General features: G+C 39.4%; 1 protein-coding gene across 4 annotated transcripts in view; it reads right to left on the bottom strand.

Moving 5' to 3' along the window:
- agpat4 (1-acylglycerol-3-phosphate O-acyltransferase 4 (lysophosphatidic acid acyltransferase, delta)) overlaps nt 1–26,179 on the bottom strand; it is a 192,394-nt gene that overhangs the window by 79,054 nt on the left and 87,161 nt on the right. For all 4 annotated transcript variants that reach the window (XM_060831011.1, XM_060831010.1, XM_060831012.1 and 1 more), the window contains exon 2: nt 15,463–15,683. In XM_060831011.1, coding sequence (XP_060686994.1) covers nt 15,463–15,640 — 178 coding nt within the window. In that variant the 5' untranslated portion in view covers nt 15,641–15,683. The remainder of the gene's footprint in view (nt 1–15,462; nt 15,684–26,179) is intronic.

Here is a 26,179-nt window from a genome sequence, read left to right on the forward strand (position 1 = left end):
CTGCTTGAGAGGGAGAGGGAGAGGGAGAGGGAGAGGGAGAGGGAGAGGGAGAGGGAATTTAAAAAAAAAGAGAACTGATTTGTAAAAGAAGCAAGGGTGATAGAAAAGAAAAAAAAGACTAATTTTCATTCAGCAAGTAGTTAGGATACAAAATGCCTCACCTGGAATATAGTGGAGCAAGGATTAATTAAGGCTTTTTACAAAAGGCACGAGACAATATTTGGATAAAAATAACATACAAAAGGTATGTGGGGGAAAAAAAAAGGAGATTGGTACTATGTAATGTTATTTGAAAAGCTAGTGCTGGCACAATGAGTTGCTGCATTATGAACATATCAGTCTTCTGCAAAGAATATTTTTCATTAATTCACTGCTTAACAATTCTGAACTTTAGCTAGTTGAGGATGTAAAATATTGATGCGGAGTTAGAGGTGATCTGAAAGCAATTGAAATTACCTTTCAGTGGCTGTTTATTAACTTCCAACTTCAAATTCCACATATCATTCAATTAACAGAGCTTTGTTTACAATCCAAGACTATCAGCAAGTTCAGAATCCAGAGAGAAAAAAAGTTTGTCTATGCATTAACCTCCTATATTGAGCAGAATCTGTTTCGCTTTTCAAAACAAAGTGTTTCTTTTCAGAAGGGATGATTTGTAGCTATATTCAAGTCATTTCCTGGGGTGGTTCTCATGGTTGGGGGAAAGACACCAAAATACATTGTCATTTAATACTATGCCAAAACAACCAAATAGAGATAGGCAGACAGACATTTGTACATGGAGTGCACAACCTTGGGAGATTCTAAAAACCTTTACAATCATTAAAACATAGCCGAAACAGTTACAGCTATGACAGGATACACAACAGCAAGGTACAAAACATTACGGAATATTTATGCAAAAACTAAGACGACCAGAGAGGGCCTTTACAACATAGATTCTTTTCTCATCTTTCAGCAAAAGAATGATAACTAAACAGCAAAGCCCAAAAAGAAACAGCTTTCCAGTTCAGCAAATTCAAAAGCAATAGGACTGCCTCCTACCCCATAATCCAAGTCAGCATTAATTGACTTTTTTTTGTTCCTTTTTTTTCTGGCTGGCCAACACTAGGCCTCCTTTGATTGACTAATTCAGATGAATGTCATAGTCGTCGACAACATCTCAGTGCTGTATCATCTAGTGTCTTTGGAGTAGACATTAAATTTGTATTCTCTTTCCAATCTAGTTCCCAAAAGCAAACACATTATTATATTTTCGTTCAAAGTTCAATTCTATATTATCTCATTTTTGATTTTGACTGGAATTGCAAAAGTAAAAAAGAAAAATAAATGGTCTCAACAATACGCAGGAACAAGGTGACATTACCAAATGTCATCACATCTTTTAGAGCTTCTTTGACACTTACAAACACTGGTCAATTTAGACTTGAACTATTTTTAAAATAAGTAGCAAGGAAGACCTTACAATGTGAAAATCTAAGTCATATGTTTTATAAAGACTTTGTGATCAGTGCCAGCACTGGGTGGAGCACTTCAACAATATGCACAAAATTGAAGTGACGTGGTGGTGGTGGTTTCCTGAAAACATCAATAAAATTATTTCTACAGCATATGGTGGCATTTTTTTAAATGCATCTAAATCACTTCCTCATGAGAAGGTGGAACTACAGTAGTTGTAGAAACCAGATTCATCTTTCCTCCACCAAGCCTCGTAAACAAACTATTCTCTAAGCCTCAAACTAGACCCTCCAAAAAGTAACCCACCCAGACCCATTTCCTTCTAACTAATGCACCTAACACTATGGGCAATTTAGCATGGCCATTTCACCTGACTTGCACAGCTTTAGATTGTGGAAGGAAACCAGAGTACGCGGAGGAAACCCACACAGACACGCAGAGAATGAGCAAACTCCACACAGACAGTCGCCAGAGGCTAGAATCTTTGTTGATGTTCAAGTGAACACTGTCAGAACTCAATTAAGTGACCTGGAATCACCCTAACTTTTTGCACTGGGAGCACTGGTTCCATTTGGTAAGTTAGTTAATAATTTGTGCTGCAATTTTGTATTAAATATATTGTGGACAGCATCAGAAAATGTTGAAACCACCCTCAAAGTTAAATCACTCTACCACTGTATTTACAACATTTTGCCAGCATTGCTCAAAGCAACACAGCTGAACCTGATGCATTTAAATTTTATGTATTAAGACCTTTGCATGCATCCCATCAAAAGCCATGATGGAGAAGTATGATCGAACCAAAGGATATAATAATCTTTCTGTCAGCTCCGAAGCCCTCGTTGATTTTTCATTATTTTCATTTTATTCTTTTACCAATTCTGGTTTGAAACAGTGAACTGGAACTAAGCGAAAAATGACTTTTAGACCACAAGTAATAAACTTGTGTTAAAGAGGAAAACTGACCAAACAAGCTTATGTTTACTCATGAGGGCAGGTATGGACATTAACTGCAACATGTACCTGATCAAAAATGTCCTGCAGACGTTTTGTCAGTGGAGGAAGAGCATTAGGTTAAAACAGATAGCACTCGTTCGCTATTAAAAAAGGTGAATCTGGGAATTCCTTCCAGCAAGGCTGGAAGAGAAGAAATCCAGCTATTGGTGACCACATGAATACTTGAAAGTTCTCTAACCAACCACATATTAGCCGCACGTGAAAGACCAGAGAATAGAAGACTAAAAATATTACTGCCTTTTGAGTGAACTACAAAAAGGTGAACCTGGCTGACATCTTCAGAAAATGAAGAAAAATTTATGCTGGTGAAACGATGCTTCATGAAACTACTTACTCACCAATTTATCTCTTCTCTGTTTATCACTGTCTTGAAAATAACAGTTTCTGGGTATACAGTGTAGACCAGTTAGATTACATTGTTGTTAATAAGTTGCCATGCCTTTTGTTTGTTTAAGAACCAAACTGGTAATGAGAATTATCCACAGAATCAGGGACTGGTTACTCAGAAGTCTGGTTAGGAACCATGGGGTCAATTTGGAGTGTCTTTGAAGACTTTAAACTTTACTGTGTTGTGAATAGGAGTGAAGATACTGATTTAGTTCAGCTGTCTGCCTCAGTGTCGCAACATAGCTTATACTCAAGTGATGGCTGATCTTGCATGATGGTCAACCATTAACCTTTGGCCAAAAGGGGAAAACATCTACTTACAACATACTTGCTGTCAATACCAAATGCAAAACTTCATTCAAAAGGGTGATAGTTCGAATTCCTCATATCTGCTCAGAACGGGAGAGGTACTCTATCTCCTTTTGTGCTAGTCTTGGGGGTACGGTTGGCAGGAACATTAACTGACCTGGCAACATTGAGGGACAGCAATAGTCACCCAGGTCCTCACCTAGAAGGGAAGAATCTTTGCAATCACAGGAGAAGACAAAAGGATCTCCCCTGCAGGGTTACTGAAACATCCATGTCTCACTCAACAAGATTAGAGTCATAGAATCATAGAGATGTAAAGCATGAACCAGACTCTTCAGTCCAACCCATCTATGCTGACCAGATATTCCAACCCAATCTAGTCCCACCTACCAGCACCTGGCCCATATCCCTCCAAACCCTTCCTATTCATATACTCATACAAATGCTTCTTAAACGTTGCAATTGTACCAGCCTCCACCACTTCCTCTGGCAGTTCAATCCATACACGTGCCACCCTCTGCGTGAGGAAGTTGCCCCTTAGGTCTCTTTTATATCTTTCCCCTCTCACCCTAAACCTGTGCCCTCTAATTCTGGACTCCCTAACCCCAGGGAAAAGACTTAGGCAAACTACCCTATACATGCCCCTCAAATTTTGTAAATCCTCTATAAAAGGTCACCCCGCAGCCTCCGATGCTCCAGGGAAAACAGCCCCAGCCTGTTCAGCCTCTCCCTATAGCTCAAATCCTCCAACCCTGGCAACATCCTTGTAAATCTTTTCTGAATCCTTTCAAGTTTCACAACATCTTTCCGATAGGAAGGAGACCAAAATTGCACGCAATATTCCAACAGTGGCCTAACCAATGTCCTGTACAGCCGCAACATGACCTCCCAACTCCTGTACTCAATACTCTGACCCATAAAAGGAAAGCATACCAAACACCTTCTTCACTATCCTATCCACCTGCGACTCCACATTCAAGGAGCTATGAACCTGCACTCCAAGGTCTCTTTGTTCAGTAACACTCCCTGGAACCTACCATTAAGTGTACAAGTCCTGCTAAGATTTGCGTTCCCAAAATGCAGCACCTCGCATTTATCGGATTTCCTTCATTCCATTTCCATGCACCTATTATTTGCGATGTCAGTCTCAGTCATTGCAAACCACATCTAACCACTAGCCATAATGCACTCTCTCATGTCTTGCAGAATTCCACTAATCTCCCCATGGCACTGAGGAAGAAAGGTCCAACTCCCCCGAAGTGACGTTCTTGACTTATGACGATGACCAAAATACAGAGAGGCCAAAAAAGGAAGCATCCGCCAACCCAGATACTCTACCCTACCTGATGCCTCGAACCTTAGGAATTTGGGGAAGAGATGCGTAGCTTGCCTTTCGTAGTGGCATATCTAAAACAAACCTGCAGAGGGGAGAGGGCGAGACACTCAGAAGGATGGAAGTCTGCACTAAAAGCTTACACCATCTGAAATTAGAGAGCAATATGTATAGCTGACAATGGGTGACGCTGAAACCTTTGAACTTTTGTTCAACATCTTCAATATTTGATTCCTTCCATGATGAAAAAGGTGCAACTGTTTAAAAAAAAACTTTTCTTAATAGTGGCTGAGCCAGAGAAGTGCAATGCAATAAAATGACGAGAGAATCGGCAGCCTGCCTGCTTTACATACAACTTTTTAAAGGCTAACAATCAGTGGTTGCTACAACCCCCTCCCTCAGTCATTGCTTACCCAACCACTGCTCACAGCCATTTCACCATTCCACAATTGCAATTGCATCACAATGAAAGTTGACAATGCTCCTCAGTGGCTTTCAGCTATAATCTGAATGTGCCAGTGAGCCCCCCAAACATCAACATCTTCTTACTGACCAATCCCAAAAGTTTCACACTTCCAAGGCTGCACCCAACCCTTCAACACGCACCTACAACTGCCTACCTTTCTCACCTAGTGCCTGGCATATGAGGTGACCATGCCTGGTATGGTCATGCATTTCTCCACCTTAACTCCCAAAACCAGGGTTCTCCTGATGGATAACCAGTCCTCCCATAATACACCCTTGCCAGCAATGCTTTACTGTACCCTATCCTTGCAGATCATGCTTGCCCACAGCAGCTGCAACATAGTTGGTGGAAAGCTGGTGATCGTCAAGTATATTGTATACAATCTTCAAGAATGATGTCAAGCAGTCCAGGGCCCACTTGCTGTTTAGATCACCAGCCTAATCTGCAAGAGCAAGGTAACTGGAAGGAGGAGGTAAAAACAATGACTGCAGATGCTGGAAACCAGATTCTGGATTAGTGGTGCTGGATGAGCACAGCAGTTCAGGCAGCATCCAAAGTGCAGCGAAATCAGCGTTTCGGGCAAAAGCCCTTTATCAGGAATAAAGGCAGTGAGCCTGAAGCGTGGAGAGATAAGCTAGAGGAGGGTGGTGTGGGGAGAAAGTAGCAGAGTACAATGGGTGAGTCGTGGAGGGGATGAAGGTGGTAGGTCAGGGAGGAGAGGGTGGAGTGGATAGGTGGAAAAAGAAGATAGGCAGGTAGGACAAGTCCAGACAAGTCATGGGGACAGTGCTGAGCTGGAACTTTGGAACTAGGACGAGGTGGGGGAAAGAGGAAATGAGGAAACTGTTGAAGCCCACATTGATGCCCTGGGGTTGAAGCCCACATTGATGCCCTGGGGTTGAAGCGTTCCAAGGTGGAAGAGGAGGCGTTCTTCCTCCAGGCGTCTGGTGGTGAGGGAGCGGTGGTGAAGGAGGCCCAGGACCTCCATGCCCTCGGCAGAGTGGGAGGGGAGTTGAAATGTTGGGCCACGGGGGCGGTGTGGTCGATTGGTGCGGGTGTCCCGGAGATGTTCCCTAAAGTGCTCTGCTAGGGAGCGCCCAGTCTCCCCAATATAGAGGAGACCGCATCAAGAGCAACGGATACAATAAATATTAGTGAATCTGCAGGTAAAACTTTGATGGATGTGGGAGCTCCTTTAGGGCCTTGGATAGAGGTGAGGGAGGTGTGAGCATAGGTTTTACAGTTCCTGCAGTGGCAGGGAAAAGTGTGAGGATGGGAGGGTGGGTTGTAGGGGTCGTGGACCTGATCAGGTAGTCACGGAGAGAACGGTCTTTGCGGAAGGCGGAAAGGGGTGGGGAGGGAAATATATCCCTGGTGGTGGGGTCTTTTTGGAGGTGGCAGAAATGTCGGTGGATGATTTGGTTTATGCGAAGGTTTGTAGGATGGAAGGTGAGCACCAGGGGCGTTCTGTCCTTGTTATAGTTGGAGGGGTGGGGTCTGAGGGCAGAGGTGTGGGATGTGGACGAGATGTGTTGGAGGGCATCTTTAACCACGTGGGAAGGGAAATTGCGGTCTAAAAGGAGGCTGCCATCTAGTGTGTTCTATGGTGGAACTGGTCCTCCTGGGAGCAGATACAGCGGAGGCTGAGGAATTGGGAATACAGTACGGCGGAGGCAGAGGAGTACATGCTAGGAGTGGAAGCACAAATTCAAACAGAAAAAAAAAACTGTTTACCATTGAGTTGCTATCCCAAAGCCATACCAGAAATCCTTAAAAACAGATATACATGCTGCTGAGACCCCGTGGAAACTATTTTGAACAGTTGGTGTCCACAGTTGTTATGATCATAGCAGTCTGAGTTTGCAAACAAACATACTGAGATTTCACAACATCTAAAATCTTTGACAAAAGTTTTGGGACCAACCATTCAATGCTACACGGATGGATTCTGGTGGACAGCCAAGTTAATTCCTGCTCTATCCTGAAAGGAGGATTTCAAAAGCTCTATGCAAGATGGTTTGCCAAATTAGAGGGGGACTCAATGCTCCCAAACATTGAAAACAAGTATTTTGGTAAGCTTTGTAGTGCATGAAGCACTTAGTCACATATATCCATCAGCCTTCTGCTGTAGCCAGTCCCTGAGATCATGGGACTTCTCTGCATCAGAAACAGAGGTTACACCAACTAGTTGAGCTGGCATCTGTATCCTCTTTTCCCTTCCCAAACAGGGCATATCCTTTGGTTCCTGTGCATTTGTACCTGATTTGTTACCACATGTTGTTTTTTTCTTCCACCCAAATAACATACCTTACTTTTTGTCATCAACTCAAAGACCAAGTAATCATATGCAGTCACCTTTGCTACCTTTCTTCCCCGCTCTGGGAGAGCTTGTTCTACTTGAGTATCTGAAAAGAAAGTAAAAAGTTGTGTGGTAGGGGAGAAGAGAAAGTTGTGTGTTGACATCATCCAAAGCTAGTCAGATAGGAAAGAAAAAGATGGTGGGTAAAAAAAAAAGTGAAAGAATTAGTTATGCAGAAAGCACTGCATAATCCCTCCAGCACTGATGAGGATGACCATGATTTCAGTGATGCCCTCCCCTGACATTTAGCATTATCCTTGCCACACAAGTTCTAACATGTGAACAGAATTGTCCTTCATTATGTATCCATGTTCCACGTACTGCTGCAAGCAAAAGAACAGTGCGTCATTGAGTGCTTTACTGTGTGCTTACAGCTGTCAGTAAGATCCACCTGAATGGGCTCACAACAGTATTAAGCGAGAAGTAAAAACAAAGGAATGAGTGCTACCTTGATAGAAAAATTGTTGATAGGTGTGTGTTAGAGATGGTCTGAATTAGGCCATGGAGGCAGCCAGTGGTGCAGTAAGTTTTGTGATTTAAAGACTAGATTTAATACATGTTCTTGGAACTATGGACCTTTGCAGATTCTTGGACATCTCTTAGTAGGGATCTCCTGAATCTCTCCATCCCTATCACTACGAGGCAAAAAAAAAGCTTCTCCAGGCCTTGAACAAAGGCCACTAATGTTTCTGGACAACCCTACCATTCCATATCATCTCACACGTACAGCCTAGTTTTAATCTTACAGCGAAGATTTAGTTCATGTATGGCAAGGAAAACAGTTTAAAAACAAACAGATTACTGCAGGAACGCCAATCATCAGGCACCAACGTCTTACCCTCTCCCCAAACCTAAATTCGTAACAAAGTAGGTTTAACATTGATTTGAGAGTCAGTAAAGTAAAAAGCGGATTTGTTTTTAAACTTTAAATAGTTGTTCAGCACAATGAATGTTTGTCTTAGTGTGCATGCACCTGGAAGGTACATAGGACTATATTACACAGGAGGCTCAGATTGATCAAAAAAAAATCATTGCATCTTATATTTGATCCTACTTTGCAAAAGCACATTCCAGAGTGAATTGGATGACAGTCCACTAATTTTCTACCACAGCCAACTGGAGGGGATTGTGCAGAGAATGGATTCCCACCATAGCTTCCACTCACTGTTCTTTTAGGATGCACTATTGTTTATTCCACAAGCTAATTATTTGCCAGAGCACAAAGCCCTAAAAAGGAATAAAAATATCTTCAATGTGATCAGTGAGGCAGAGTGTTCAAGTACAAGGAGGAATACAATTTGTCACTGAAATGGCTGAATGGGCAAATAAAAAAAAACATGATACCCAGAACAAACTCAGTGAAAGGTTTGATTCACAACCAATTATTTTTGGCAAACTGTCAAAAGCATTCCACCATCCATGTATGGTAAGAAAAACAAAGTTTAAAAACAAAGATTATTGCAGGAAGCCAATCATCAAGAACCAAGCTTCGTAAAACTTCACATGGTCAGACAAAATGAGCAGCATTTTCATATTTATGAATTTAGTCTGCAAGCAGACTCAGTTAAAATCCATTGTGCCTCCATAATTATTCATGAATTTTGACTCAGCAGCATTGTTAAAACACCATCAAATGCATTACCTTGCCTGAATACGGTTTTTCAACAAGATAGTCAAACAACCTCCCTTTAAACAAATCCATGCCTACTATCCCAGATTTATCAATCATTCTCTCTCCAAGGAGAAATACATTTGGTCTCTGAATTCTCTCAAACTTGTCCACCAGAGGTTACACTGACTGAATACTGCTGATTTCCTGCTCCATCCTTACATACCTTTGTTTTAAATAACAAAATATTAGCAGTCCTCCAGTAGTCTGGCACATTCCTTGCCACTAAGAGCATTTGAAGATACTGCCAGGACCCCAGATATCTTCCCCCTTGCCTCTCTCAAGAGCTGGCATACATCTCATCTGGACCTGCAGATAAATTCACTTTTAAAAAGACTGCTAAACATGTTACCACATATTTTCTACATAATGAATATTTCACAGTTCTCCACCCTGTTGTCTATAACTACATCATCCTTTTCCATTGTGAAGACTGATTCGAAATATTCATCAAGTATTGTGCTCACATCTTCCAGGTCCACACACAGAACCTCAATAGTCCCTACAGTTTCCATCGTTAATATCTTGTCCTTTGTGCATTTAAAGCAAACTTTGGTTATTTCTTTTGTTCTACCCTATCAATACTTTTTCCACACTTTGCTTTCGTAATTTTAAGTTCCCCTTTGCATTTATGAAGGTTCCTATACAATTGGTATAATGAACCATTGGAGGAGTGTCCTAGAAAATTCATAAAAGTAAATATTTAGAAGCCAAAAATGCACCTGCCGTCTACTGTGCTTTAATAGCAAAATACGTACAGAAAGTCAACTTCAAGCATGACCCATCCCCTCTTACAGGTCAAGTAATTAAAACTTCCTAGTGAAAGGAGTTTGTAGTGACTGAATCTGAAAATTACCCCAAAAAGATTTATGCTAGTGTTCATTTAGTCAAAAGGATAACACAATTACACTTCAGAAATTTGTGACAAAGAATCCAATTTCATAATGTCAAACTGACAAATTAAAAAGATCAATGAGTCAAAAGATTTAACATGACTACTTGATCTGATGATGCTTATAGGAAGTAAAATTTTATAGAATTGATTTATATCTTTCAATCAACTATCCCCCAACACTCATGCACAATTTTCAAAAAAAGGTTGGAAAAAAAAAAGAGTACACATAAGAACATTTAGAGGCATGGAAACCTGGATACTAGAGTTTACTGATAATGGCTGAAGTTCAAAACTATTTCCAAGCAGTTCAGTGGTATAATCTTAAACAAACATCACCACTCCAATTTGTTCATTTTCACTAACTTGGCTACAAATACTGCCCATTGCTCAAATCATTCACCAGAACTTTGAATAGCAATAAGTATACACATAGTACTGTCACTTCTGATCAAAATATTCCAGGTAGGCCTATGCCAATGGCCTTTCCCCTGATTTGTAAATGCTTGAAAATCCTATCCTCAAAAGAGGTTGGCTGTACTTTAAGCATGCATCTTCGTAGTATGTACCCAGTGGTGCAACTTAAATCCTATAGAATCACTGGTTTTCAAAAACTGTTTACTCCCAGTCTTTTGGCACACTAAAATCTCAGCTCAGTCACCAAGAAAGTACTGTCCATGCTTGAGCCATCATTTCTACTGTGCTCTATTTTGTCACAGCCTTGTAACCCCAAAATTCAGTTTCCAACACTCCAATCACCTGGTCAGGCAGATCTACCTCAGCTTATCTGCCACTAAAACCCTCAACTTTTCCTTCTGTTACCTCTGAAGTTTGGGCAAGCTAATCATTATGGAAGCCAACATTCTGATGACAGTTTAAATTTCATCAACTCCCATTTACTCCTCTTCACTGCTCCTGCTGAAGTACACTGGCTCCACTATTGGGTACATGCTACAACAATTCATTGAAATGGAGGAGAAAGATGAGAAAAGCCTCTGACCCTAAGCACTGACCCTAGTGGCACTCCACTAGTGACAGCTCAATATTCCAAATAAACCAGTTTAAGAGCTAGAAAGTACAATTCATACAACATTTAAAAACACCTCTGACCAATAACACCTTGGAGTGCATGTTCATAGTTCTTTGAAAGTGGAGTCACAGGTAGATAGGATAATGAAGGCAGCATTTGGTATATTTTCCTTTATTGGTCAGAGCATCAAGTATGAAGTTGGAAGGTCATTGTTGCAGCTATACCGGACATTGTTTAGGCCACTTTTGGAATATTGTGTGAAATTCTGGTCTCTCTCTTATCGGAAGGATATTGTGAAACTTGAAAGGGTTCAGAAAAAATTTACAAGGATGTTGTCAAGGTTGGAGGATTTGAGCTAGAGGGAGAGGCTGAATAGGCTATTTTCCTGGGAGTGACCAGGGGCGACCTCAGATTTATAGAATCATGAGGGGCATGGATAGGGAAAATTTACAAAGGTCTTTTCTGGAGGTGGGAGAGTCCAGAACTAGGGGGCAGAGTTTTAGGGTGAGAGAGAAAAGATTTAAAAAGGGATCTAAAGGGGCAATTTTTTCAAGCAGACAGTGGTGTGTGTATGGAATGAGCTGATATAATTAAAACACTTGAAAAAGGCATTTGGATGGGTATGTGAATAGGAAGGATTTGGAGGGATATGGTTGAAGTGCTGGCAAATGGGACTAGATTAGGTTAGGATATCTGGGCAGCATGGATGAGTTGGACCGAAGGGTCTGTTTCTGCGCTATACATCTATGACTCTCACGACCAAACATTCCAAATCTGACCTAGTGCATATGCCAGCATTTGACTGGTATCCCTCTAAACCCTTCCTATTCATATACCCATCCAAGTGCCTTTTATATGCTGTAAACGTACCCACTTCCAGCTTCTAGTTCCATGTACTGGCTTTGTCCTTTACCCATTAATAAAACACTAATATAACACTACCAATTCCATGAGCCCTCATCTCACACAAGAAAATGTTGTCACACAAATTGTCTTCATTTTAAGTACATGTGACAGTTAAAAGTTAATAAGTCACCACTGATGGCACCATCTTACCTACAGATTCTTAGGGAACAAAAATAAAAAAGACCAGCATTACAGATCAAAAGGAATAAAATTAGAATAAAAACAAAAAAAACAAAAAAAAAAACAAAAACATAATCGGTCTCTAATCCAGATTACAAAGTAACTTTGCCTGTCTATACACTGCATCACTATATTTGGGTTTGCAACAATCTTTGTGCCCTGGTATCATTTTGGGGCATATTTTCTGATGTCAGTTTCCACTTTGGACAGTAGCTTTCTGAATACCTTCTGAAAATAAAACTAAGAATCACACCCATTAGTTTCCTTTGTTATGCTTAATCTTCAAAAATTTTAAATCATTCTTCAAATATTGTTTCCATTCAATAAAACTCAATATCATCTAATCATATTATGGTTTGTGAAGTACTGTATCACATCTATTTTAAGCATTGCCTGATGTTTGGGATTGGGGCAAACTAACCCATTTTTAAACTCAGTCCATTTAAAACCTTTGGTTCCTGTGGATTGAAACAGCAACCTCAAAATATAGGGGATTCTGGAGGATCAACACCAAGTATACAATAGTATAATGTCTGTAGAAAAGAATTAAGGAGCCAATTTTAGAAATTTATTAATAAATCCAACTGGCAGTTGAGAAGAAATTGCTTTACCCACAAAGTGGAATGTGAAACACTGTCACAAAAGTAGTATTTAGCATGGAAGAAATGGAAGAGGAAAGCCTGGCAAACATACTGGAGGAAGGAACAATTAAAAGAAAATAGTTTGGCATACTTAGATTAAAAATCAATGGAAAGAGGTTTACTTGCATAAAGCAAAAACCAGACTCATGCTGCTAAAACAAACAGGCCACTCCTATACCTTAAGTGCTAAGTAATACAACGTAATAATTCAAACTACTTCAAAAATGTTCAAGAGTTGCTGGGACTTGCTGGCCCAGTGTGGCAATCTCATCCAGTCTAAGCGTCTTGTATTCCACCTTGGCAGTGTTGGTGCCCTGTTGCAATGGCCTCTGCTCTGCAATCTTTGGCAGCTACTTCCCAACAATCACTTAGTCAAATTTTCCCCAAACTGAAATTGATCGGAGATTAACTTCATCTTAATTTTCACCTTTTTCTTTTTACCTAGGACTTCTGTGATTAATACAGTTGCCCATGATACAGCAATTTATCAAATTTTTCTTTGTAAAGATACACGTGACAATAAAATGCTATTCTATTCTTAGAATGCAAGTCTAGGATTGACACTTAGTTCAATTATATTTTCAGCACCATTCCTTTATGATCTTTTTTTTTAAAAAAGTCTTCATACTGACATTACCTATTAATTGGCAAATTCTGGATCAAGATAGTCATAATAAAAAAAAAGGAGGAAGTGATGGTAAAAAAACCATTGTGTGTGCAGCAATTATAGAGCAGAAGTAGAGATTGAGTGTAGTATTGCACATTTGACCGGTTGCTTTAAAATGTTTGTGTTTTGCTTGCTGACTACATTATATATTTGTATTACAGTGAAACTAAAATTTAAAAGTTAGAGGAATCAAGTGATACAATTAGTTTCACCTCCAAATTGGGATCAGATTAATTCTCAAAGCCAGCTTGTTGCCATAAATCAGTGGCATTAGCTACTCAAAAACTGGGAATCTTGTTTGGAGAAGCACAAAAACTTCTATGGTGTAAAATGCAAAGAGGTGGTGCAGTTGCTTTATCCTTCTGTCTTTAGTATTAAAAGGAACATTGTTTGTATAGAGGGATGGCAACAGACTAAAAAAGTGTGCCAAATGATTTTCTTCTGTGCTGTAAAAATGCCTCCACCAAAATTCTTGGCTCCCTCTCACCATTACCCTGTTCGGAAAACAGGTCTTTCTAACCATACCACTTCTAAATCTACAGTAATTGGTTACATGTATTTATGAAAATGTGCATAAGTCACCATATTTAGTCCGGCACCAGTGTTATTTACTTGAATTTTTTAATACAAAGTTAATTTTATTTTATATTCCAACCACAGCTTCTTGATTTCATAAGTGGTTGCCTTACTCTACAGCTGTCAAAACTGTCCGTGAGACCTCAATAGCTTGCCTATATATTTCTGACTCGGGATCCTATTTTAATTCAAGTTTAAATACCCTTCTTCAGGAATTCAGAATATGACTGCAATACTCCACAAGATAGCATTTGATTACTCTGTAGGCAACTTTTCACTATCATTTGTAGTGATAAGTAAAGAGGTTATCCCATTTTTTTTAGATAAAACACCTTAGACAAGATTAACTTAGCAACTTGTAAGACTTGTCTGTAGCAAAAAAAAACTACCTCACTCGAAAAAAAAGATTACAGCACTCAAAGTAACATGTCTTTTGAATAAGTGAGAAGGCACAATCTTTGAACAGTTTTGCCATTTCTTAAGTTTTCCCACTAACTCACCACTCATCCAGAAGAGACAGCAATCACATCACTAGACTAGTAATCTGATTCCCTGTCCAAAATGCTCTTGAGGAGAAATGGTTTATTGGTATTGTCCCTATTAATGCAGGTTATATTCTGAGACCCAGGTTCAAATTCTGAAATGGAATTTGAACTCAATGACCATGAAACAAAATTGTCAATTGTGGGGGAAAAAAACCCATCTGGGCCACATCTGCAGGGAAGGAAACTGCTGTCCTTATCTGGTCAGGACAGCAATATGGTTAAGCGCTAAATGCTGGCCAAGCCAATGATACCCACATTCCATGAATGAATAAACAAAACTCACAGCCACATCCCAGTCACAGGCGCAAATTCCCAACACTAACAAATGTTGCAACTCCAAAAGAGCTCACCAAAATGAAATTCTGTTCCTTGTTAAGCATCATTCTGATAATTGCATCAAATAAGAAAAATAGAAGGAATAGGACAAAATGACATTACAGCCCATGATTAAAAGCTATTCCAGTACCAAAAATGATCAATAAAGATTTCACTGCTGAGCTCACAAATAATGAGTGACCACTAGGACTGGTGCCTTCAGATCAGGTTAAAAAAAAAGCTAGTAGGGCAGGATTCAAGAGGGGAGGGAAATGACAGTGGCACATTTATTTCAGTTTATTGGACTCAGGTGGTGGGGATTCTGTTTAAAAACTGCAACATTACTCCTATGATAGCAAACCTTTCTCATGGTTCCACAGGAGAACATGGCTATCTCATGACTAAATTAAATATACTGATCAAGACAGAAATTCAATTCAGTGTCTAAAATGCTTAGGTTTCCAAAACACAAATAATATTAAATTTCTAATATGACACTTTCCACAGTTGGTCAACAAGCAAAATATCAGACGGTCACTATTGTGCTCATTGGTGTTGAATAGAGAACATGCATTTCAAAAATTGAATTCACATAGATCAATACAGTTTGGATTTATCACAAAATAAAAACTGCACTTCACAACATTGGATAATTGTTCGAATTACAATACTATAAAGACAGAATAAAAATTGGAATAAAAGGCTTCCTTACGGCTGGCAATACAGTACGCCAATCTGCAATTAATTCGCCTGTAGAGTTGCTTATTGATCGGCCATATTATCAGGGTGCAGAACTGAAGGAAGTTGATGATGAGTCCAGTCACCACAAAGATGTAACATATGAGAAGGTGGCAGATAAACTGCGATTTCAAGGCAGCTACAATACCCATTGCTTACAAAGCCTCCAATATGTCCACAGTTCATAAAGAAAATCTGTAACATACAAGTCATTTGATACAAATCAGTCACCAACTGGTAAGAGAGATTAGAATTGATTCCTTTCATCAAAAATTAGACTGCAAGTTGAATTTTGACAGAACAAAAATTCCCTTGATCCTGAACAGAAAAACATGAATTTGTTAGTTGTTTCTGTAGAGTTTCTACGTAACACACTTGGTATTTGGACCACGTGCAGACAGATGGAATTAGTTTAGAAGAGTATCATGGTTGGTGCAGACATGAAAGACAAAAGGGCTTGTTCCTGTGCAGTACTGTTCTATGTTCTATTGTGGTACCTCAAAATAGTTGAGTGGGACAGAGAGGGAATCTTAAACTTTTCAAACAGTTTTGCCCCTATCAAATTGAAGAAGTGACCCTACATCAGCATGGGGTGGTCTCAAGGTCATGTCTCCTATGGTACAGAATTTCAAAATGGCTTTTTAAATGAAATGCGCAAAAAAAAGTGATAAGATTGAATCATTATTTCAAATCAGTTAGAAGCAGCTTTACAAACTCAAATGCATAAAATCAACTTTCAGTGCAAGAAGTGGACTGGGAAAGGACAGAACACAGGCATGGTTGAAACAAAGTCACAGCCACAAAATAAGTCAAATTGGTTTCCAAAAGCTACTTAAAATATATTTTCAAAAATGGACTTCACTGGTAGAGATCTCATGACTTGCAAGTTGGATACAATTCTAATAACTGTAGATTTCCAAAACAATCCACCCTTTAGAGTGTCACACCTATCATTGTGTGGTCACATTACGTTAACAGGAGGATAAAAAGCAGAAACATCTAATCTCGGAAATAGAGACCTAAATCAATTATTATGCAGGCAGAGACACCAACTGTCTACATTACCTAAACGGAATACCAAATTTTCACCATGGATGAAACAAATTTTTTTAATCTGCTTAACTGGGTCATCCATGACCTGGTTTTTGGAGAACTTTAATTGCACATTTCTAAACACTTAAAACATATAGCCTGCCTATTACTGCATCAATAGAAATCAGAACTTCACATTGGTTGCCAAGTCTATGTTGAACTTAAGACTCCATGAAACCCAATTTCAGACAGCATCTGGATTGTCTGTCTGTTCATGTGCAAAAGCTGACCAGTTCCTTCTTTTCAAACATTGACATAGCAATACAATTTTAAAGGTATTCACAGCCAGCTGGAAAAGACCTGAACTTTTACTTTCTTTCTAAGTGAATGGAACTGGAAACTAGACTCTGACACCATGTGAATTAATATCTATCATTTGATTTGATTATTTATAGCTGTAAAACCCTTCTTTCCTAAAATCACTGTTGAGCAAATGAAGTTGAAGACTAAGATAGATTCGAACAAGTGAATAAATAATTCTTTGGAGAAAAAAATTTCAACCACTTATTCATGGGACGTGGAGGTAGGGTAGACCAGCCCGGCCTAAATTGCCCTCAAGGTAATTTGGAGTCAACTATATTGCTAAAGAGTCTGGAATTGCATGCAGACCAGAAGAATAGCAGATTTTCTTCCTGAAAAAAAAAGATACCAGTGAAACATATGTGTTTTTAATGACAACGGTAGTTACATGGTCACTATTAGGCTAGCCTAAATCCAGATTTTTACTGAATTCAAAAATTTCACCTGTTCTAGTGATAACTACCATTACACCACTGCCTCTCCAGTTTGCAAAACTGACTGCACAAACAGTAGTTTTAAAAAAAAGACCAAATAACAATAAACCACTCGATTAAAAAGGATAGAAGGCCAGGAGAATAAAAGAACTCAGTCTCCCCAACGTATACATAATAGGAAGTTAATTCAATCTAATTAACAAGCAATGTAAAACTAAAATTGCACTAGAGTTCAAACGTCAGAGGAATGGTATAATTGAACTCCAGTCCATATCATGGAATGTAATCTGATGATGATGATTTCTGTCAATTGTAACAAAAAAAAAAGTGAGCAAAATTAAAATGGATTAAAACTAAGCCAAGAATTTCAATCGTGCATGTGTTGTATAGTTAGCAATTTTTATTAACTTCAAGTATGCAAGACATGGGAAAAGGTTGATTGTCATCTTGATACTTAATATATCTCCAGTTGTTGCTTTACTATGTATTTGGTGCTGTTGCATATTCATAAATCTTTGATAAACTTTTCCTGGACAATCACAAACAACAATGTACAATGTACAGAGCACATTCAACAGGTCCAGTGAAGGGATCAGCAATCCTTAGTGTTCTTGGCAAAGAGTTTTCAACTGTATATGCCCAACCTTTTACTGTACTGTTTTACCTCACTAAAGCAGGGTGTGGAGACTGTTATTCAACTGGATAATTCTTGACTGTACAAAGAAACACTTTTCCACCTCTATACATACATTCTAAAACTGAAAACGAAAGGCATGAAAATGTTTGGCAAAACACCAAATTGTTGTTTTAGCAGCAGTGTCCTAAAAAAGGTTTATCTTTAATTTCATCCCTCCATCATAAAAGGTCAGATGTGGAGATGTTCACCAATAATTGCACAATTGTACCATTCACAACTCCCTGAATTCTGAAGCAGTCGGTGTCCAAACGCAATTAGATCTGGACAACATCCAGGCTTGGGATGACAAATGGCAAGTAAAATGCCAGGCTATGACCATCAAGAGGAGACTATCTAACCACTACCCTGTGACATTCAATGGGTGTTACCATCACTGAACGCCTATAGTTAACATCTGGGGATTATCATTGATCAGAAACTCAACTGGATTCAACAGTTGCCGCAAGAGCGGGTTAGAGGTTAGGAATATGAGAAGTAACACCTCTTGACTCACCAAAACTTGACCACCATCTACAAGACATAAGTCAAGAGAGTGTAATGGAATACTCCCCACTTGCCTAGATAAGTGCAACACTCAAGCAGCTTATTACCATCCAGGACAAAGCAGCCCACTTGATTGGCACTACATCCACAGGCATCCATCCACTCACTGTACCACTGATGCTCAGTAGCAGCAGTGTGTATTGTCTACAAGATGCACTTCAGAAATTTCAAAAATCCTTTGACAGCAACTTCCAACCCACAACTACGTCCATCTAGAAGGACAAGGACCGTAGATATGTGGCCATCACCTTCAAATTCCCCTCCATGCCACTCACCATCCTGACTTGAATATTTTTATATTATTGCTGGGTCAAAATCCTGGAATTCCCTCCCCAGCAGCATTGTGGGTCAACCCAAACCAGGTGGTGGACTGCAGCAGTTGAAAAAAAAAAGGAAGGCAGGCCACCAGCACCTTCTCAAAAGGCAATTAGGGACAGACAAATACTGGCCAGTAGTGACGCCCACATCCCACAAATGAATAAATAAAGGAAGAAATAAATCCTCAGGATTCCAAGCTAAAGTGTTCAAAAGTTGGCAAAAAATGAAACTAAGATGGATATTATTAAACTGGAGGGGATCGGAAAAAAATTAGCATTGAGATTGCTGGGAATTGAAGGTTTGAGTTATAAAACTAGGCTAGGACTTTTTCATTGGAGTGTGGAAGGTCCAGAGGTGACCTTCTCCAAGATTTAAAATCATGTGGGGCACACAAAAAAGGTAAATAATCAAAGTCTTTTCCCCCAAGATGAGATGGTTGAGGGGGTGAAAAATAGGAGGCATATATGTTTTTTTTTAAAAAATGTTCCGGTCACCTTTTTTTAAAAACAAAAAAAAAGTGTCAGGAGGGGCAATGGCTTTTCAAATTAAGAAAAAAGTGGTTAGTGTGCTCTGAATGAACTTCGATGGACTGGTAGATGCAAGTTGAGTGAAAATATTTGCAAGACATTTGGAGAAAAAGTACATGAATAGGAAAGATGTAGAGGGATAATAATTGGCCAAAATGTAGGTGGAACTAATTTAGTTCGGGAACATGGCTGGAATGGACTAATTGGATGAAGGGGGTGTGTTTCCATGAGGAAGACAAAAAAAAATTGAAGCAACACAAGTTGTATCAGCCCATAAGAATAGGTTCTCAAAAACAAAAAATTACCCAGATGAAGGTCAGATCTGGGAAAATAAGATTCTAAAAAAGATGCCAAAATGTAATCTCTCAGTCATAACTACACATTTATATTTGTTGTTGCTAATTCTCTTGGTCCGTTCTATTTCCTTAACACTGATTTTGTCTACATTTTAATTCCTCCCCTCAGCAGTCCAATACTGTTATCTCCCAATTTTGGTTGTACTTGTTGCCAAAAAGCAGTCACATTTACTCAAATGCTTTCTTCTCCTGGCCTTGCAGACAAAAATTCAATGTCTCTCACTTCACATTTCTCTTTTTAAAGCATCAAAATCACAGGGTCAGTTTTGTCCAGAAATACAATGCTCCCAGTTAAGGGAGGCGGGGGGGGGGGGGGGCCGCTGGCAGCGGGTGGCGGCAGGGGCAGCAGGCAAAGTGATACATAACCTGAAAGTTGCCACCCAAATTAACAGGGTTGTTAAGAAGGCATACACTGTTAGTTTTTAAATTGGAAGAGGGATCGAGTTTCAGAACCACAGGTCACGTTGCAGCTGTACAAAAAGAAAACTTCTGGTGTGGCCACACTTGGGAGTATTGTGTACAGTTCTGGTCACTGCATTATAGCGAGGATGTGAAAGCACTGGAAGGGGTGCAGAGGAGATTTACTGGGATGTTGCCTGGTATGGAGGGAAGGTCTTATGAGAACAGGCTGAGGGACTGGAGGCTGTTTTCATTAGCGAGAAGAAGGTGGAGAGGTGACTTAATGGAGACATCTAAGATAATATAAAGATAATCAGAGGGTTAGATAGGGTGGTCAGTGAAAGCCTTTTTCTTCAGATGGTGATGGCTAGCATAAGGGCTCTAGCTTTAAACAGAGGTGATAAATGTAGGATAGATGTCAAGAGTGGCAAGAACATGAACCATCCTGCCTGCAACAGTAGTAGACTTACCAACTTTAAAGGGCATTTAAAATGGTCATTGGATGACCATACGGATGAAAATGGAATCGCGTAGGTTAGATGGGCTTCAGATTGGTTCCACAACATCAAGGGCCAAAGGGACTGTATTGTACTGTAAATGTTCTATAAAATGTTCTGATTGAGTTAGTTATTTACTTTGATTTATTCTTCACTCTTATTTCAACCCTATATTCTACTTCTGGCAGCAGCTAAACACTAGCTTGATGCCATGCAGGATCTACAGGTTGTAACCCAAAATTCCTTTCCTCATCTAAGTCTGCCAATAGTTGTCTATTGTTGTATTTGCTTTTCATATTCCTTAAAGTAGATTTTACATTTGGACAAAAACTACATTTCAGAATTTTTTTTTAAATGTAGGTTCTCAAAATAGATTCTAATCTCTTCCCTTTAAAGTATTCCTATTATTTTAGCAGTGTAATCTATAAAACTTTCTGCTGCAGCTACTGCCACCCCCTCAATCTTGTTTTATAACACATTGTGCCAGTATCAATACTGACAGTGACCGTTCATGATTTCATCACCCCTCCCCATCCAGTACACATCCTTTTCACATAGAATTGCTGTTTTGTCATCGCTCATGTATAGGTTGAGAAATAGCATATCAAATGACTCACAAAATTGCATTACAAAGTACAATGTGTTTTTACTTTTATCCATATCTTTCTTCCATTGTCTCGACATAGACAATGGATTTCAGAAATTTATTTGGTCTTACTGTCTGAATATACTTAGCTACCAGGTCTCCTAGTCCCTGGGAAAGAAAGAATTTTGCATCTTCTATTCTCCAATACCTCAATGTTATGCCCTTTCAAGCCAACTCCAGCCATCTCCACTTATGGTATGGCTACCCTTTCTGGATTGGATCCAGCACCAAATCAATGTTAGTCTTTTGACTGACAAACAAACATCAGTGTTCTGTAGTGTTTCTTCCCACTTGTATATCATCAAATAAAAATTGTTGCATTCAAATGTTTTAGCGACATTCACATCTTCACGAAACAGAACTATATTTATGATGTAGTACAATTTTTCATTCTGCTTACATTTAAAACCATTTGCCAGTTCTATATTTTCCTAGCAATTTGACGCTCAAATATTTGCTTTGTTTAGCAAGCTACATATTTTCCCTATGAATCAGAATTATACATCCAGCAACTGTCTATTCCAAAATCATAAAAATTTCAGCTGGCACAAAAACAGAAAATACTGGAAAAATAAACAGTCAGCATTAGTTTCTCTTCACAAATATAACCCAATCTGATTATTCCAGAATGTTTTCTTGTATGTTTGACTTCACAATTTTCTTCATAAACCAGAACTATTTAAATTCAACCATTATTTCACCCTTCCTCATACTGCTCATGCATACCTTCTGTTAAAATCTGCCTTGCCCAGCAGTTGCTTATTGCCTCCCACGCTGCTTTCCTGAAATCTTATCACCTGTTTTCCCAGACAATTCCAACCCCAACATCTATTACAAAACATCATTTATGTTGGAATGACAATTTGCCCAGTCCTTTCATGCAACTCGCTCTTCTGATCTAGAAATTTCTCTCAATAACATGGACTAGCCATTCAAACACTCATAGCCAAAATGCTGCAATTAGAAAAGTTACTTTTGAATGATTATTGCCTTTCTTCTCCAAGATATCCATTCAAATGTCACCTCTAAAGTTTAATTACCTGCAGCAAATTCCCACCCGAATTGTTTGTTAGTTAACTGTGTTCTAATTGAATTGGGCCAGAACATTTGCATTCAAGACTCACCTGATCCAGATATATCACAATTAAAAATATCTGTACAATTGATTCCATTTTCTCACTTGACAACCCATTTGTGTTGCTGCCTTATTAATTTCTGGGCATCATTGGCTGGGACAGCATTTGTTGACTATCCCGAGATAACATTGATGATGGTGTTGATCTGCCTTCTCGAATGATGGGTTTAAATTAAATTAGGGAGGGTATTCATGGATTTTCATCCATCAACACTGAAGGAAAAGGGATATTTCCAAATCATCTTGCAAGCAACCTGGGAGGAGAATAGCATGTGGTGATGCCAACCTCATCCTTCTAGATGTAGATGTAGTATTTTTTGGGTTTGTAAGATGCTACCTGAGTACATCTTCTAGATTGTTCAGAAACAGCAATGTACACAATAATGGTGGTGGGTGCAGGTGTGGTGTTAGCCAATTGGGCTGCTTTAACCTGGGAAGTGTCAAATTAGTGTTGTTGGAGCAGCACTCAAGTACATACAGAGTATTCCACCACATTCATGAATTGCATCTTGCAAATATTGGATAGGCTTTGGAAAGTCAAGATGGGGGCATTCACTTGCTGCAAGATTTCTAGCCTTTGACCTTCTCTTGGAGCCATAATACTGACATGGTCGGTCCAGTTTCTGGTTATTAGTAATGCCCAAAAATGTTGATACTAGGGATTTTAAATGGCAATGCCACTGAATGCCAAAAGCCAAATTGTTAGAACTTCTTTTATTGGAGATAATAGTTGACTGGCACTCAAGAAGCATTTGTGCCAGGTCACCAGAAGTGAAATCTCAAACCTGGATATTATCTAGGTCTTGCTGCATTTGTTCATGGATGATTTCAGCATAGGAGTCACCAATGTGCTGAACATTGTTCAGAGATTGCACAATATTCCCACTTTTGACGTTATGATGGAGAGAAGGTCATTGATGAACCTGAAAATTGTTATACCTATGACACTACTGAAGAAAAACTACAGTATCCAGGAGCTGAGAACATTGTTGTAGTTATTGTTGCCAAACTTCCTTTGTGCCAGCTACCCACTGCACCCCACCGCCCCTTCCCCCCCCCAAACCAATTCTCAGTGACTTGGGTTTTCCTAGGACTCGACATTATGAGTAGTCACTCTCACTTTACCTATGGAATTCATAGAATTCAACTCTTTTGTACATGTTTAAATCAAGACCATAATGAACCAAGGTCAGGAGATAAGTTGCTTTAGTGGAACCAAGCTGAGGCTCAGCAGGCAGGCTATCACTGAGGAAGACTGGAGAACAGACTGATGGGACAGTAACTGGTCAGGTGGGATTCATCCTGCTTCTTGTACAGAGGTTATACTGGAGTGGATAGGTGCCAGCAGTGTAGCTGCACTTGAACAGGTTGACTTGGGGCACAGCAAGCTCTGGAGCCTCAAGTCTTCAATATTATTTTTAGAATATTGTCATGGACCATTGCCTTTGCAGTATCAGATACCTTCAGAAGTTTCTTGATACTACAGAGTGAATCAGATTGGCTGAAAACTTAAATCTAGGTTGAGGACCTTTGGGAGGAGGCAGAGTCAAAGTCAGCCGCTACAGATTGTGGCCAATGCTTCAGCTTTGTTGGGTTTTGAGAAGATGACTTGTAGCTCAGGTTGAGGTTCTAGATATAGGTTTGCTTGCTGTGCTGGAAGGCTCGTTTACAGATGTTTTGTCACCACACTAGGTAACTTATTCAGTGAGCCTCTGAATGAAACATTAATGGTGTAGCCTGCTTTCTATTTATATATGTTTGAGTTTCCTAGGGTTGGTGATGTCACTTTCTGTGGTGACATTTCATCTGGTGATGTCATTTCTTCTTCTTTTTCTCAGGGAGTGGTAAACGTGATCCAAGTCAAATGGGTCTGTTGAGAGAAATCTGATTGGAATGCCATGTTTCTAGGAATTATCCTGTTTGTTGTTTTCCTCCTCTTTAGTGAATAGTTTTTTTCTCAGTATCCTTATTATGGATGAGGAAGAACACCACTTCAATTGGGACAACACATCCATCCTAGGACAAGCCAAACAGAGACACGCATGAGAATTCCTAGAATCATAGCATTCCAACTGGACCTCTATCCATAAACACTGACTTGGATCCCATTTACTACCCGCTGAGAAAAAGAACAGGAAATGACATCAACCCTAAGAAACTTAAAATATATACAAAGTGGGCTACACCACCAGTGCTTGAGAGGCTCACCTGAAAATGTTACCTAATATGGGGACAAAATGTCTGAAAACATGCAATCTTACATCCAGCTTCAGCTTTATCTTTTGTATAGATGTGCTAGGCTCCCTCATTAACGAGGACAGGGATATTTATGGAACCACCTTTTCCAGCAAGTTAAATTTTTCTTCATTTGACTGGATGTGACATTGAATTATTTCAGAGCTTCAATCTGTAGGCTGTGGAACCACCTGATGAAGGGCTCTGGCCCGAAACGTCGAATTTCCTGTTCCTTGGATGCTGCCTGACCTGCTGTGCTTTAACCAGCAACACATTTTCAGCTCTGATCTCCAGTATCTGCAGACCTCACTTTTTACTCAACCATTTAACTGTGTCTATCACTTGGTGATAATGTGGTTTGACGGGCAAATAGTCCCATGTTGTAGTTTCACCAGACTGCTACCTCATTTTAGGTATGTCTGGCATTATACTTGATATGTACTCTTCATTGAGCTAGACAACTATGAATTAATTCCTTCTGATCTAAAGAACTCCTCCAATTTCTGACTTTCACATTGTATTTTCCATTTATGCTAACTTTTTTTCCATCACAGTAACAATTCTACGTAACCGGTTTGCAATTCCCCTTCTAAATTTTGGCTCAGCCATGGGTTCAGTTAGCAAAACTTTTGTCTCTAAGGCAAAGCATTGTGGGTTGAAGTCCAACTCTTAGACTGGAGTATAAACGGCCATAGCCAACACCTCTAGTACAGTACCAGGAAAGCGATGGCACATCTATTAGAGTTTCCTTTGGATGAGGTGTTTAAATTGAGGTTTCCCCCCCCCCCCCCCAACTTCACTCAGGTGCATGTAAACAATCCTATCACACTCGAGTGGGTGAGTTATCCCATCATCTTCACCAATAGTCACCCTCAGCCAACAGCCACAAAAAAGAAGTTCCAATCACCACAATGTTGTTTGTGATACAGAAAATGCAATTGTACACATTATAAAAAATAATTCAAAATTATATCATTGGCCATAAACTGTTAAAGTTATCCAGTGGATATGAAAAGATGCTACATTAAAGAAAGTCTTTTTACCCCCATCTTCTCCCTAACATTTGTGTACAAATGGTCTTCCTGCACTATGACATTCATTTATTTAGTACCTGATCCTGTATATCTCATTTCTCTACTCCTCAGAGTAAGAACACATTGCTTCCCATCTCTCTTCATTCAAAAAAAAACAATATTTCAAAAGAAAAAAAATTTACTTGTATAAGTTTAAGTAACTTTATAGTATATATAAATCAATACTACATTTCAGTATAATGCTGGAAAAAAAAGGGAAATTTTTGTTCCTGCAAACCTGTGTACTACTACTTCCACTCCAATCTGGCCACAGAATACCAAATCCATGGTGGGAAATTTAGATGGGCTGATTGATTCCCATTTCCTCCCCACAACTAATATACCAGCGAGTCTTCATTATTACACTCACCTGAATCTTTTTCCCTCAGTATCAAAACTCAGATCATGTTTTTAGTGTCACACCTTTCCAAGTTAGCTG

The sequence above is a fragment of the Hemiscyllium ocellatum genome, chromosome 10, assembly GCF_020745735.1.
Source record: "Hemiscyllium ocellatum isolate sHemOce1 chromosome 10, sHemOce1.pat.X.cur, whole genome shotgun sequence".
In the NCBI taxonomy this organism is placed as follows: domain Eukaryota; kingdom Metazoa; phylum Chordata; class Chondrichthyes; order Orectolobiformes; family Hemiscylliidae; genus Hemiscyllium; species Hemiscyllium ocellatum.